We start from the raw sequence: 13,549 nt of genomic DNA, 5'->3' as shown, positions 1-13,549 counted from the left end.
TGTGCCATTATGATGACTACTACAGCTGGCATAACAGGTTTAGAAACAAACAGCTGACCCAGTAAGCATGGGTACTTGCTTACTGATCCGGTTAGCGTGGTGGATACAGAAATGCATGTGTGTCCTAAAATAAAATAGTAGTCTGCAAGCCAGAAGCACGTGGAATGCTGTGGGTAGTCCGTATGCTCTGAAGAAGGAATGGAGCGCACATACTCATCTGGCAGAGATTTTGAAAACATTCCCTCCCGACTCTGATACAATTTTTCAATTTCCTTTGATGTGCCCTTTTTATCCCTTCCTTAAACCAAAATAATAAATTGTTAATGGTAGCCTAGGAGGAAAGTTGGGGTTATCTTTGTAGCACTCCTTAATTTACATTAAAAAATAGGGAAGAGAGGCACCCTGGCCAGCGAGTGTGGCTCAGTGGCTGAGCGCGGACCCATGCACCAAGAGGTCGCCTGTTCGATTCCAGGTCAGGGCACATGGCCAGGTTGTGGGCCCGATCCCCAGTGGGGAGCCTATAGGAGGCAGCCAATCAATGTTCTCTCTCACTGATGTCTCTCTCTTTCCTTCTCCCTTCCTCTCTGAAATCAATAAAAAACATTTTTTTTAAGGGAAGGGAAATTAAATGGGTCATAGTCTTTCTGAATTCTGAACCACATTCCAGATGTTTACTATTTTACGAGACTGGGGAGGGCTAGATAGTAGTTAGAAGGGCCTGACAAGACCCTCCCTCCCAATCATGGAAGTTGAGCATTATCTGAGTCTCAGACTTTTCTACTCAACTACATTGTAAGCTTCTCAGCAGCATCAGCTACATCTTATGTGTTTCCAACAACATAAGGCACCGGCTAGAAACACTGAAGGTTCTAGAATACTTGACTGGTTGATGATGCATCATCGCGAATGAAGCTGCTAATGGTTAAGACTCAAGTGGGAAGGACAAACACGACTTGGTAACTCACTCCTGTGTCAAGACTTATTCAAGATTTTGAACCTTAATGAGAGAGAGACCCATATACCCAAAAACAGACTTGTGTTTTGGTTTGGTGGGAGAATGAGAAGGAACATGGGTTAGACATGCATGGTGCCAGCTAGGGCTCAATGTCTATTGACTTAATGAATGGGAAATAGGAAATCCCGTTGAGGAATAAAAATATAAGTTCTTCAAGAAAAAAGACTTAGTAATATTAAGCAGTATCCCTAACTCCACAATATGCCTGTATAAATGTCTATTACATAAAGTCCCTGAGAGCCCTCATCACTTATGAAATCCAATTTAGACTCAGGTTTTCTTCCACACACCTGAAAAGCCATCTTTGGAATAGCAGTTAATGGCAGCAAATTATTAGTCATTTCAATGGCTGAAACCATATCTTAATTTAATTTTCACCCTTAAGGTCATAAAATACCTTGGAATTCTGGTTCTGCATGGGGCAAATTTGATTACCAACAACTAAAAGATTTCTTTAGAGGGCTCAGAAATAAAATTGTTCAACTGTGGACCATGCAACATTCCTCAGGGGAGAACTGATTAAGAGGTTGACTAAGGACTGAAAAGGCTTTGAAAACAAAGAGGTATGTAATAGATAAACAATTAAGTCATTCCATCAGGCAGAGAGAGATACAGTCTTATATTACACACACACACACACACACACTCAAACCAAATCTCAAAATGTGAAGCAAAGATGACAAATTTGAGGAATATTGCAGAATAAATCAGTTTGGTTCATAACATTTCTGAAATTACTATTTGAAACTTCCTCTGGGCTAGGCTCATACAAAGTGAAGGGATCACATAAACAATTTCCCTAAGAACTCTCAAGCAGATGCTTTACTTAATCTGGGCCTTTAAAATTGCTCAATATTAGTTAATTACTGTTGTTTCAAGAATCATTACCTCATTTTTTTTCCTAATCTATGCAGACAGTATAAGGCTAAACTTTCTCTGATTTTTTTTTTTTTTAGAGAGAGAGAAGAGAGGAGGAAGGGAAGGGGAGAGAAGGGGAGGGGAGAGAGAGAGAGAGAGAGAGAGACTGATGAGTGATTGCCCACCTCCTGCGTGCCCCATACCAGGGATGGAGCTCACAACCTGGGCATGTACCCTGACAGGAACTGAATCAGCAACCTTTTGGTGCACGGGACCACACCCAACCAACTGAGCCCCACTGGCCAGGGCTCCGATTTTTTCAAAACAGTTTTAAACTTTGGCACAAGTTCATAGCTCATGTATCAAAAACATATTTCCCCCATATACTATCTAGTTTCTAAAAATATATAATATGTAACTGACTTGAAATGGATAAGTTACAAAACAAACTAGACACTAGGCACTCAGAAACAAGCACTTCCTTCCTGAGAATATGAGAGTTCCATTCTAAGAAACTAGAAAGAAAAATTAGAGAGAAGTTTAGGTGATATGTCCAGCTTTTTCCTTTTCTGAATCGAGTTTTTACAACAATTTAAAGTCTGCCCATAAATAAATAGTAAAAACCTGATAAAAGATTAGTTCATGCTGAGCATACATCTTTAAAGTCCAGAGTAACGTGGTATGTTACAAAAGTAACATTCATGCTGTCTCATTTGCATAAGGTAAAAGAAGAGCCCCAAACCAGGAAACAGGTGGTTTTACCTAGGTTTCCCCAAAATGCAGAGGCCTGAGAAAAGGACATACATGTATGTAACTACTTTGGGAAGTGACCCAGACAAACAGGAGTGGAGACTGGGAACAGTATAACAGGAAAGGACAGAGAGCCATCCTAGGGGTATACATATGGAGCTAATCACCCCTGGGGGTTGGGGCCCATGTGGGACCTTCTGATTGTGCCTCAGAATTGTCCAACTTAGTCACAAAAGAGAGAAGTATTTATTCACCAGCTTCCATCCCCCATCTACGGTTGGCCCATGGGATGGGAACTCCCTCGGACATCCAGATATGTACATGGGTCAGAAGAGCTAAGCAGATCCTACATGACCACAGCAGAGAAGCCTGGGCCACAAAACTGTTGATCTGAAGATACCCCCCTGAAATCTGCACAGTAACCGCTAGAATGAAAAAAAGCAGACTGAGAGGATGTGGGCTGGCACAACTCTCACCCATCCAGTCAAATGTTTCTTAGTGAGTGGTACACAACACAGTCTTTTCCCTTAAGTCCTTGTCAACCCTTAAGCCTGGCAACTCAGGCTAAGAACACATGAATGTGCTCAAGGTTAGAAGGGCAAAATTGCTTATAATAATCGGACATTTCAACATTAATAAATATATTTGATAATTCCTTTTTACTTGAAAAAAGTAACTTAAAGAAAGTGGGGGGGGGGCTCCAGAATACTATGTGGGTGACACATAAGTGTTGTAGGCATCACTGCTGCAGAAAAGCCACCAAAACCTGAGCTGGAGAGTGGAGGCCTCGAGAAGAGAGTATGTTTGAGCTGAGCCTCAAAGGTTGGCTGTGACTAAAATTAGGGAAGACTGTGCATTTCAGGTACAGCAGAGAGGGGGCAAACGCTCACTTCCTACTAGGTGGGGCGGGGGGAGGCAATTCTGGTTTGAGCCCCGTCTTCAGTTAGAAGCCCTTATTATTTCAGTATTTGTATCCTTTCATTGAGGATGAATATTTCTTGCATCATTGTAAACATTTTGTACACTAACTCATTTAATCTGGTGCATCTTTGAGGAAGGTACTGTAATTATTTTACAGATGGGGGATGTGAGGTACACGAGGTAAGTCACTTGCCTAAGGCCACAGAAGTGGTTAAATGTCAGAGCTGATTCCCTAGAACCTCCATGTACTACAGTAGAGAGAAAACAAAGCAAAAAAAAGAAGGGTGTCATCTGGTGTGGCTGCATTTAAGAACAGATGGCTGAGCCCTGGCTGGTTTGGCACAGCAGTTGAAGCATCAGCCTGCAAACCAAGGGGTTGCAGGTTTGATCAAGTCAGGGGCATATACCTGGGTTTTGAGTTTGATTCCCCAGCCCCGGTGGGGGTCACGTGGGAGGCAACCAATCGATGGGTCTCTCTCACATCCATGTTTCTCTCTCTCTCTCCCTTCCACTCTGTCTAAAAATCAATGGAAAATAACCTTGGGTGAGAATTTAAAAAAAAGAACAGACAGCTGAAAAAGGACTGATTTGGAAGAATTCCAAGGGCAATAATTCTGTCATGCAGCTGGAAATCCTGGTGGCCTCAAAACCATTTACAGAGAGTACAGTCCCAGAATCGGGGCCACAGTGAGCAGCACAGAAGGTCTTTCTGAAGGTCACCATTCATCACTTACTTGGTGATGATGCTACTGGACACTCGCTGTGATTGAACAATAGGGAAAATCATACTGTCTGCCTTCAATTCATTCAGGCTCCTTAATGCACACACTTTCTCTCCCTCTCTAACATGTCCAGCTGGAATAAAGTAGGGCAAACAGAGTAAGAAAAATCATTATCCAGGGAGATAATTTTTAGAAAATAATAAAGACCCTTGGCTCTGTAGTAAATTCCCTGACTGGGAAGGTATGGCAAATCTTACTACTCAACATATTCCTGCCCCTCCACAAGGAGAGGATTTACCTACCCAGTCCCATGGCCCTCAAGCCCAGTGACTGAGAGCCACTCTTTGCAGAGGTATCATTATCCATCCCCAACCTGTTAAATTTAGGTGAGACCACTGACTTTGGCAAGTGAAGTCTGTGTGGAAGTGACCCATCTAAAAGCTGGGAAAGTCAGCTCAGGGTGCAGCATGTCTCTTTTTTCTCTGCCACCAGACTGGCAACGTCCAGAGAGAGAATGCTCCCTCAGCCTGGGTCCTGGGGTGGATGGATATCGCATGGAACAGACAAGGACTCTGAGTGAGAAATAAACTTTTGCTGTGGAAACCATAAAATTGGGGCCAACGTGTTATTTCAGCATAATTTAACCTAACCGACTGAGGAGACAGTAGGTCTGTATGCATTTGCGTCTAAGAGTCATTGCTTCCGTATCTCTCCCACGCACTGGCTGTACCAGAGTAGGTAAGTGACAACTTCTTTGTGTCTCAGTTTCCTTGTCTATCTTGCTTACTTCTCAGGAATTTTGTGAGGATAAACTGAGATAATTGTCATGATAGTAATTTAAACAGAAAAAAAAAAAAAAATCAAGATGTTGAGCAGTCTTCCTGTGCACAAAGGTTTTTGTCAAGACTTTCCGTTTCAACAGCAGGTCTGAATAAATTTAACGGGGCACCCTAATGAGACTGATGGAATTTATATTTGCCTGAAAACAGTACACAAAGGGATGAGATAAATGAAAAAGGAGTTAGATCTTAAGTGAACCCTGGTTTAGAAGAGACATTTCTCCTTTCATAGAATCCAGTGGATTTTGAATTTTCTTTATGGACAACAATGATTGATATTTGTAGTCCAAGATGGGAGGAATCTTGCCATTGTCCCTCTACCTGCCCCCCCCACCCCTTCAGGACTCAGTTGCTTCAGTGTCTAAGAAGATAAGTAAGAGTTTCTAGTTCCCCATCTTGAAGAAGGGCTCAATACAGAAGACCAGCAGAGGAAACCCTATGCTGGGGACGTTGTCATCAGACCCTCCTCCTCTCTTTGTGCAGTGCCTCTGTCTTCACTTCCTCTATTGTTTAAGGGCTCAATCTGGCCATGAAAAGAATCAATGCCCCTGATCCTCTGCCATCTCCCCTCTACTGTACTGAATCCTGAAGAATTACGACTCTGCAGATTTTCAATATCTTCTATCGACCAATTCCAGGAATCTGAGATATCCTAAATGGAAGGACAAAGGTGGAGATAAAATATTTCAAGAGCTATGTAGCAAATGTCTTGAAGAATGCACTGCATGATCTGGGCTCTTCCCACAGCCCAGCCTTACTTCTGTCCACTCTCTGAACACTGATGTCGCAGCTACTTGGGATTTCCTTAAGAGGCTCTGCCTCACTTCCAGAGTTGGGCGCATGCTGTTCCCTTGGCTTGGCACACTTTTCCACCTCACTTTCCTCGCTAAGTTCTGTTGCTTACTCATCCTTCAGAGAAATTGGATGAGATCATCTCAAATACTCAACATTATAATCTCAGCACCTGCACAGAGAAGGTGCATAAGAAATATTTGATAAAGCAGATGGATTAGGGAGCCAAGAATAATTACTGATGTGTTCAGCTACTGAGGGTTGTCTTGTTCTGCGATTTCTAACCTACCTATATTACTGTGATTATACTTCTATAAGAAACAAAATTGATAAGAAAAGCATGAATTCTTCCCTAAGGAATGTTACTTGTCAAAAACAAGCAGATATGTTTTATGTTACATATATTTTTTCCATGATTTTTAAAATGCAGAGCAAACAAACAAACAAAACCGGAAGGAGTAAAGCTCTCACTTGGATACCAAAGGCATTCTCTTTGGAGCAGTAAGCCTCCACCCAAGCCTGCTCCCTCCATCAACACATCACACTGTTCCGTGGGTCAGAGTTCAGCAGGTAGATAGAATGTGTCCACACAATTCTACTTCCTGAATCCTTTGACTTGAGCAAGGAACTCACACTCATTGGCACAGATCCTAAAGAAAGGTGGCCGTAAGGCTTTGGCTCTGGTTATATCAGGGAACAGACTCCCAATTTCCACCACAGGCCAAATCTGAGATGATGCAAATTTGACTTTAGATTACCCAGCAAATTCTTTTCAGAAGTCTGTCTCCATCACCTTAGCCCAAGTATTGTTTTTATGTTCAACAGCGGCTTCATTGATGGGCTGCCAGCAGGCCTGAATGGGTCAAGAGAGGTATTGTTTAGTTGGAAGGGAGTTTTCTGTCAATCTGGATTTTAAAAGGAGGTGGGGGTATCAATTATATTGTAAAGTAGGTCTCCTTGGGAAAAACGATAGAAGCTGTAGATATGGGTCTTTGTTTAAAGAATGGTTCAGATTCGCTTACCCCAATTGAGACAGGTCTAGCTAAGGCTACGAGAAAAAGTTCCCAATAAATGATAAAAATCCAAGAGCAGCCCCTACCCCAGTCCCAACCAAGTTTAAGGTCCTATAAAGAGAAACACAGGCACAGAAAACTGATTGTAGCTTGCTCCACAGGGAGTCTAAACCCTAAGGTCATTATCGGCAGTGGCATCACCAGTTGGTATAAACACTGGGTCTTTTGGCAATCAATCAAAGTAGGCCATCCAAATCATTCATTCCTTTGTCTGCACACAGACACAGGGTGGCTCTTCGAAAGCACTAAGCATCTGTTTCCTTCATAATGTGAGTGTCCAAGTAGTCAGACAGGGTCCACAGGCACACCGTGTGGTTTCTAAGTAGCAGTTTATTCAAGATGGGTTATGCTTGCTGGTGCAAACTTCAAGAAGTTAATAAAAACACCCTAACATCTAAGAGCTTTTATATCAGGCTGGTGGGATATGTGTAGTTTTGTTATTTTAATTAATGCCTAGAATCTATTTTTCATTGTGATGTAGATAAGTCATTTTAAAAAAGATATTTTAAAAGATTTTTTTAAAAATCTACAGTTTTCAAAAGATTTTAAAAGGAGAGCGTACTGCACCTCAAACGTTTATTGGATTTTTAATAATTGTTTATAGAGCCTCAATGCGTATAATTTATATCAATGATTAAAGAGTTTTACTTTTTAAAAACCTCCCCCTGGATGACAACCCCTTTATAATTCGGATGGGCCATTCCCTGCACTTTTTTCAGCTCCATTAATCTTTCTCCAAGTACCACAGCCAGAGTGCTCCATGTGGGCCACATCCTCAGGTCTAGTAATGGCACTTTTACAACAAGGAAAAATGACATTTCCTTGTCAGTCCCCACCTTTCTCCTGCTGAAGACAGACCTTATCTTCAGGGACTGTATGTAAGGATCCTCAGACAGTTAAGATCCTTTACCTACATCATCATCGTTGACTCAGCAATGGGCAAATAGTTCCCTTCTCCATAAATGGCTTGTATACTCCACTGAAGTTTGTCACTGTAATACACACGGACACTAAACCTCCCAGAAAATAGCTCCAGGGAGGAAGGGAATGTCTCTCGTCCACTGATATATCCTCAGCACCTAGCACATGGGAGCTGGTCAATAAATAGTGTTAAATGAGCAAATGAATGAACTCGGTTCTCCATTTCCTTTTGCTCAACAGAAAAACAATTAAACATGCTTCTTGAAGGATATCATAGTGGAATGTTTGTCACTAGAAACATTTAAACACATACCCTTCTCCTAGGAATAAATATTTCTAGACTGAGGAGGAAACTGAACCAAATGACCTCTAATGTTCCTATCAACTCCTAGACTCTGTAACTAGATGAACACCATACCTTAAGAGAGTGGATCAGCTACATAAAGCCTGATACCCAGGCAGAGGAAATTACCATGCCCTGTGTAAAATAAAAATAATAGCTTCCCTGGGACTTGGATGCAAGAATACTAACTCATCCAAAATGTGGACACAAACCTAGCGAAGAAATGCTCTTGCTAATCATCAGTTATACTCTGGAAACCACAGATGTGCTTCAGGGTCCTCTCAGAGCCAAGCCCCAAAACCATCCATGAGAAAATGGGGAAGCTAGGGGATAAGATTAAAACAAAAATAAAGAGGGGGCAGATGGGGAGAAGGGTGTCTAGAGGAGAAAAAGGAGAAACATCTGTAACAAAAATCAATTAATAAAAATTGAAAAATAAATGAAAATAATGAGTATCACACTAAACTGGAGTTTGTTTACTAGCCAACAAGAAATCCACTTAGGAAACATCTGAATTTAGCTTTGAGGTTTAAATGGTTGTAACTGAATATAAAGGAATCCCCCTTATCTGGTAGGGTCCACTCCAAGACCCCCAGTGGCTGCCTGAAACTGCAAGTAGTACATACACACCTATGACAAAGTTTAACTTATAAATTAGGCACAGTAAGAAATTAACAACAATAACTAATAATAAAGTAGAACAATTATACAAATATACTGTAATAAAAGTTATATGTGATTTCTCAGCATGAATACGTTTCCTTTTTCATAATTTCATGGGTAGAAGATTTGTCCTTACAGATCTCAGCAACCTCAGCCTAAGATTTTTTTTGCCCTATTGAAAACTTTAATCCTTTCACTTAAAGGAAGCACTTTACAGCTTCTCTTTGGCATATCTGAACTGCCAGCATCACTAACTTATGCTTTGGGGCCATTATTAGGTAAAATAAGGGTTACTTGAACACCAGCACAGTAATACAACAGTCAGTCTGATAGCTACTAAGTGACTAAGGGGAAGGCGCACATATAGCATGGATAAATGGGACAAAGGGGGACAAAGGGATGATTCACATCCCTGCGCAGGACTGAGCAAATGGCCCATCATCATGCTATTCAGAATGGCGGCAAGTTTGAAACTTAGGAATTACTTATTTCTGGAATTTTCCTCATAATATTTTTAGACTGAGGTTGACCATGGGTAACAAACCTCAAAAAGCAAAACTGCGGATAAGGGGGGACTACTGTAGCTACTTCATAAGATAGAAATTATTGCATTTGACATATAAGGATTTTTGTTCAGTAAAAGGTCATATTTACCTGGGATATCACACTAAGATGTTCAAATTCAAGAATGTCTAAAATTGAGGGCAAATTATCCTGATTGAACTTTCCTTCAATATGGATGAGGGAGGCAGTTTTCAGGAAAAGGAGATTTACTCATATATTTCTAAACAACCTTTTTTTTTTAAATCTAATTTTTAAAAAGTAACTAGAGAAACTCCATTCACACACAGCTCAACTTCGAGTGATTCTTGTCTCTACACACTTTCCTTTGTTCCAATCCTAGAATAGATAAGGGAACAGAAGAGGCGGAGAATTCTAACAAGAAGGATGCAGTGTAGATCCCCTGGATCTGTGTTTGGAGAATCTGCATGGACTGGGGTTGTTTTGAAGACAAACTGGGGACACTACACTTAAGACATTTACGGAGTGAACAACAGTTAAACAGTTCAACAATTCCTTGGAAATATATGAAAAGACTTCAACGTCACAGTCAACTCCGGATCACCCACACCACAACTCAGTCAAAGAAAGAAGTCTGTTTTTATTTTTATTTATTTTTTAATCCTCACCCGAGGATATTTTCCCACTGATTTTCAGATAGAGCGCCGGGAGACAGGGAGAAGAGGGGGAGGGGGAGGGGAAGAGGGGGAGGAGGAGGAGGAGGGGGTAGAGAGACAGACAGACAGCCATGTGTGTGAGAGAGACACACCTATTGGCTGCCTCCCGCAGGACCCCAACCAGGGCTGGGTATCTAAACACAAGGGAGGTAGGTGCCATGACTGGAATGGAAACTGGGACTCTGGTCTGCTAGCCTATTCTCTAATCCGCCCACGCTCTAACCGCTGAGCCAAATGGGCCAGGGCAGAAGTCTTCTGTTTTTAAACTGTAAGTAATTTCATCTTAATTCCAGTGACAACAGGGAATGTGCAGAGAAAGCAGTTACTTCCTCTGTGCAACACTTTTAAAAATCTCTACTATTTGAATGAGCGAGTTCTTACACAAGAATTCCCTGGGATTAAGCTCACATCTGGTTGACAGACCTAGTGTTGGATATGATTGTGACCACACAACTACATCTCAAATACTGTTCCTATTTAACTGACATATATGAACTAATTTATTTTAAAAATGTGCAGCAAATTATTTCTTTCACCTCCCCATGCCTCAAGAATGCACCAGCAACAGGTATTACTTAAAAGACACCCTCCCACCACACACACACACACACACACACACACACACAATTTGCATTCCCGGATGCTCTCCAATTATCTAAAGCAGATTTTGTTATTTTAGTTACTGGGAATCTGTGCCTTGGAAATGAGTCTAGTGGAGGAGGGAGTAATTTCACCAAACTTGACTTCTCTGGACTCCAATTTTCTCACCAGAGGGGAAAAAAAAAAAAAGATTAGCTAGAGACTACAAATTCCCTCAATAACAGCAATCTTTGACCACTAATTATCAAGAGTACAATTTGTGTGCAAGCAGAGAGCTGAAATCTTAAGCGTATGTCATTAACTATTAGAGTTTAAAACGCCTGAAAGACCTACAGTTACACTCCAATATGACCACCGAATATTTTCTGACCATGGAGAACGTCTCTAAAAACACCTCGGCAAGCGGAATCACCAGACTGATTAGAACACGCTGAGGAATCCAGCGAACTTCTTGGGGGGTGGGGGGGCTGTATATCTGGGCAAGAGTTAGGAGAATAAGCGCGGGGGTCTGAGAACAGCCTGCATTTCTGGGGTTTCAGAGCTTCCAGTATCTCCGAAGGACTTTTGTCTATATCTACAAACTCTCTCAAGCCACCACCTGCAGCTACACAGTTACGGGTAGGAAGAAAAAAGGAAAAGGAAAGGGAGGGGGTAACGCAGGAAAAATCTCGAGCGAAGCGCCCCCAAAGCCCATGGGGTGAAAGTAGACTTTGAACATCGACAAAGAAATGGGGAAAGAGAAAGAAAGAGGACTCCGCCGTTCCCACCCCGCCCTGCTTCTTTCATTAAAAAGGAAAGGCCGCCGCCCCTTCCCTCTGCCTTTCACCCAGGGTTGTGCAGCACCGACTGAAACCGCACCCTCCAAATCCGTGGGTCGGAGTAGCGCACCCCAGGAGGCGCGGCCCTTGCCCCGCCCGCAAACCGGAGGTTGGAGCATCCCCCTCCCTCCCTCCCGCGCTCCGGGCCAAGGGGCTGCCGATTCTCCCGGCGCCGGCACTCGCCCTCCCTTCCTCTTCCTCGCGTCCCCACCTCCTCTGCTAGCCACCCCCAGCCCTCCATCCGCTGAGTATTTTAATACCTCCATCCACCCGGACAAGGGGACCTTTTGAAAACTTTGTGTGTGCATGTAGGGCTTTTGTCCACATCCTGGGCAGGGCTCGGTCACCCTGGTGGATGCCTGGGGGTGTCCGGGATCGCACAATGCACTGGGGAAACCACCACGGAAATCCCACCCTTTTATTTTTGACCCGCTTCTACAACCATCTGACACACAGCGCTACGGCTAACGATTTCCATGCTCGGGTCGCCCCTCCGCGCAGGGCAGCCGGGAGGAAACCCTCGCACCCGGCGCCTTTCTCGAATGTCACGAGGGAAAAGGTGTGCGCGCAGAGAGAGGAGCAGCCGAGAAACACAGTGGCTAAAAGAATCTTTCTAAAGGGAAAATAAAAGAGAGGTCCTTTTCCTCCCCCATCCTGGGAATCGGGGCGCAACGAGGCGATATACTGTTGCATCACGTAACAGCCAAGCCTCGGGGCTCTTCGCCGTCCCTTCAGCCCTAGACGCGCGCCCAAATTCATACACACACCCACAGCCACCACCGCCACGGTCCCGACCCCCTCCCGGGTCCCCCGTATTCCCGCCGGCACCCGCCCCAAAGCGGGGACCACCCAGCATCAGAGAAGTAGCAGGCTAGGGAAACGGGGCCCCAGCACTCACAGACGGTCTCCCCACGGCCACGGCCATCGCGGCTGCGGCTCCGGCTCTGGCTGCGCCCGGTTGCTCTTTGCCAACAGTGGCTGCCGCTGGGGCTCCGGCTCCCGCTCGCCTCCCCCGCGCCTTCCTTGCGGCTGCGCTCTGCTCGCGCCCGGCTCCCGCGCGCGGCCAGCGGCATCTGCTCCCCCCACGCTACTGCCCCTCCTGCTTTATTAGAGCAACATGGCCACCCGCCTGGAAGGGACCATTTGCTTCCCCAGAAAGGGGTGTAAACCTGCTCGCGGGGGCTGAGGCAGTGGTGGGGAGCATGGTGGGCGGGCCTCCAGGCTTAGACTGCAGGGCTTGCCCTCTCACATTGTAACTGAGGACCTCGAAGCGATCCTCTCCGGTGCCACCGAGACGCCCCCAGCCGGTGCGCTGGCCGCCCGCCCCCCGTTCCATCACGTGCTGAAGTCCGAGTAAAAGCCTAAGCGCGGAGATCCCTGCCCCAGGTCCCGCCACGCGCTACGCAAATCGGGCAGCTGGAGCCGCTGCGGAGAGGGGGAAGGGATGCCGGGGCAAGACAGATCTGCGGAGACGGCATGTAGCGGAAAGTTAGCCCTGGGCAAGCACGCCCCACCGGAGGAACCCGCTTGGAGAGGGTGTGGGCCACCAGGGAGATATGTGGGTGACCGAGGTGGGGCTGGGCAGACACCCCCAAAGGAAGAGTTGCTCCTACGAGTCTGTTCTTAAGGGAGAAACTAAAAAGCAGATGGCTGGAAGCTGTCACTGAAGCATGCGGCCGGGTAAGGGACCACAGTGGAGAGGAAGAGGCCACAGTAGTTGCTGATGTGGACTACCAACCGCCGCCGGCTTGAGAGGAACTAGAGGACTTCTCCGCTGGGGAATTGGCGCAGCTGTGGACTGCCCCAGAGCGCAGGGGCTGAGGCCGCCCGCGGGTCACACTTGGGGGCTCAGCCGACCTTTTGTGATCGCTGGAGACAGACTGGGAGGCGCGCGCGGGGGCTTGCGGCTGGGGGGCGCGGCAGCGGCGCCAGGCGGGTGATTGTAAAGTCTGTGCGACTCCGGGCGCGTGGGCCTGGGAAGCTTCTCCGCCGTAAG

At 45.0% G+C, this 13,549-nt stretch overlaps 1 protein-coding gene across 2 annotated transcripts in view; it reads right to left on the bottom strand.

Annotated features, from left to right (window-relative positions):
* Positions 1–12,656, bottom strand: part of SEPTIN11 (septin 11) — an 88,386-nt gene extending 75,730 nt beyond the window's left edge. Inside the window, exon 1 of one of the 2 annotated variants that reach the window (XM_036262151.1) lies at positions 12,452–12,656. In XM_036262151.1, the coding sequence (XP_036118044.1) occupies positions 12,452–12,478 (27 nt within the window). In that variant the 5' untranslated portion in view covers positions 12,479–12,656. The remainder of the gene's footprint in view (positions 1–12,451) is intronic. The other variant, XM_036262162.1, reaches the window with a different exon arrangement.
* Between the last annotated feature and the right edge of the window lie 893 nt (positions 12,657–13,549).

This window comes from Molossus molossus, unplaced genomic scaffold (genome assembly GCF_014108415.1).
Source record: "Molossus molossus isolate mMolMol1 unplaced genomic scaffold, mMolMol1.p scaffold_m16_p_1, whole genome shotgun sequence".
Taxonomy (NCBI): Eukaryota; Metazoa; Chordata; class Mammalia; order Chiroptera; family Molossidae; genus Molossus; species Molossus molossus.
The sequence above is the reverse complement of the archived record's forward strand: the minus strand, read 5'-3'. Positions and strand labels throughout refer to the sequence as shown.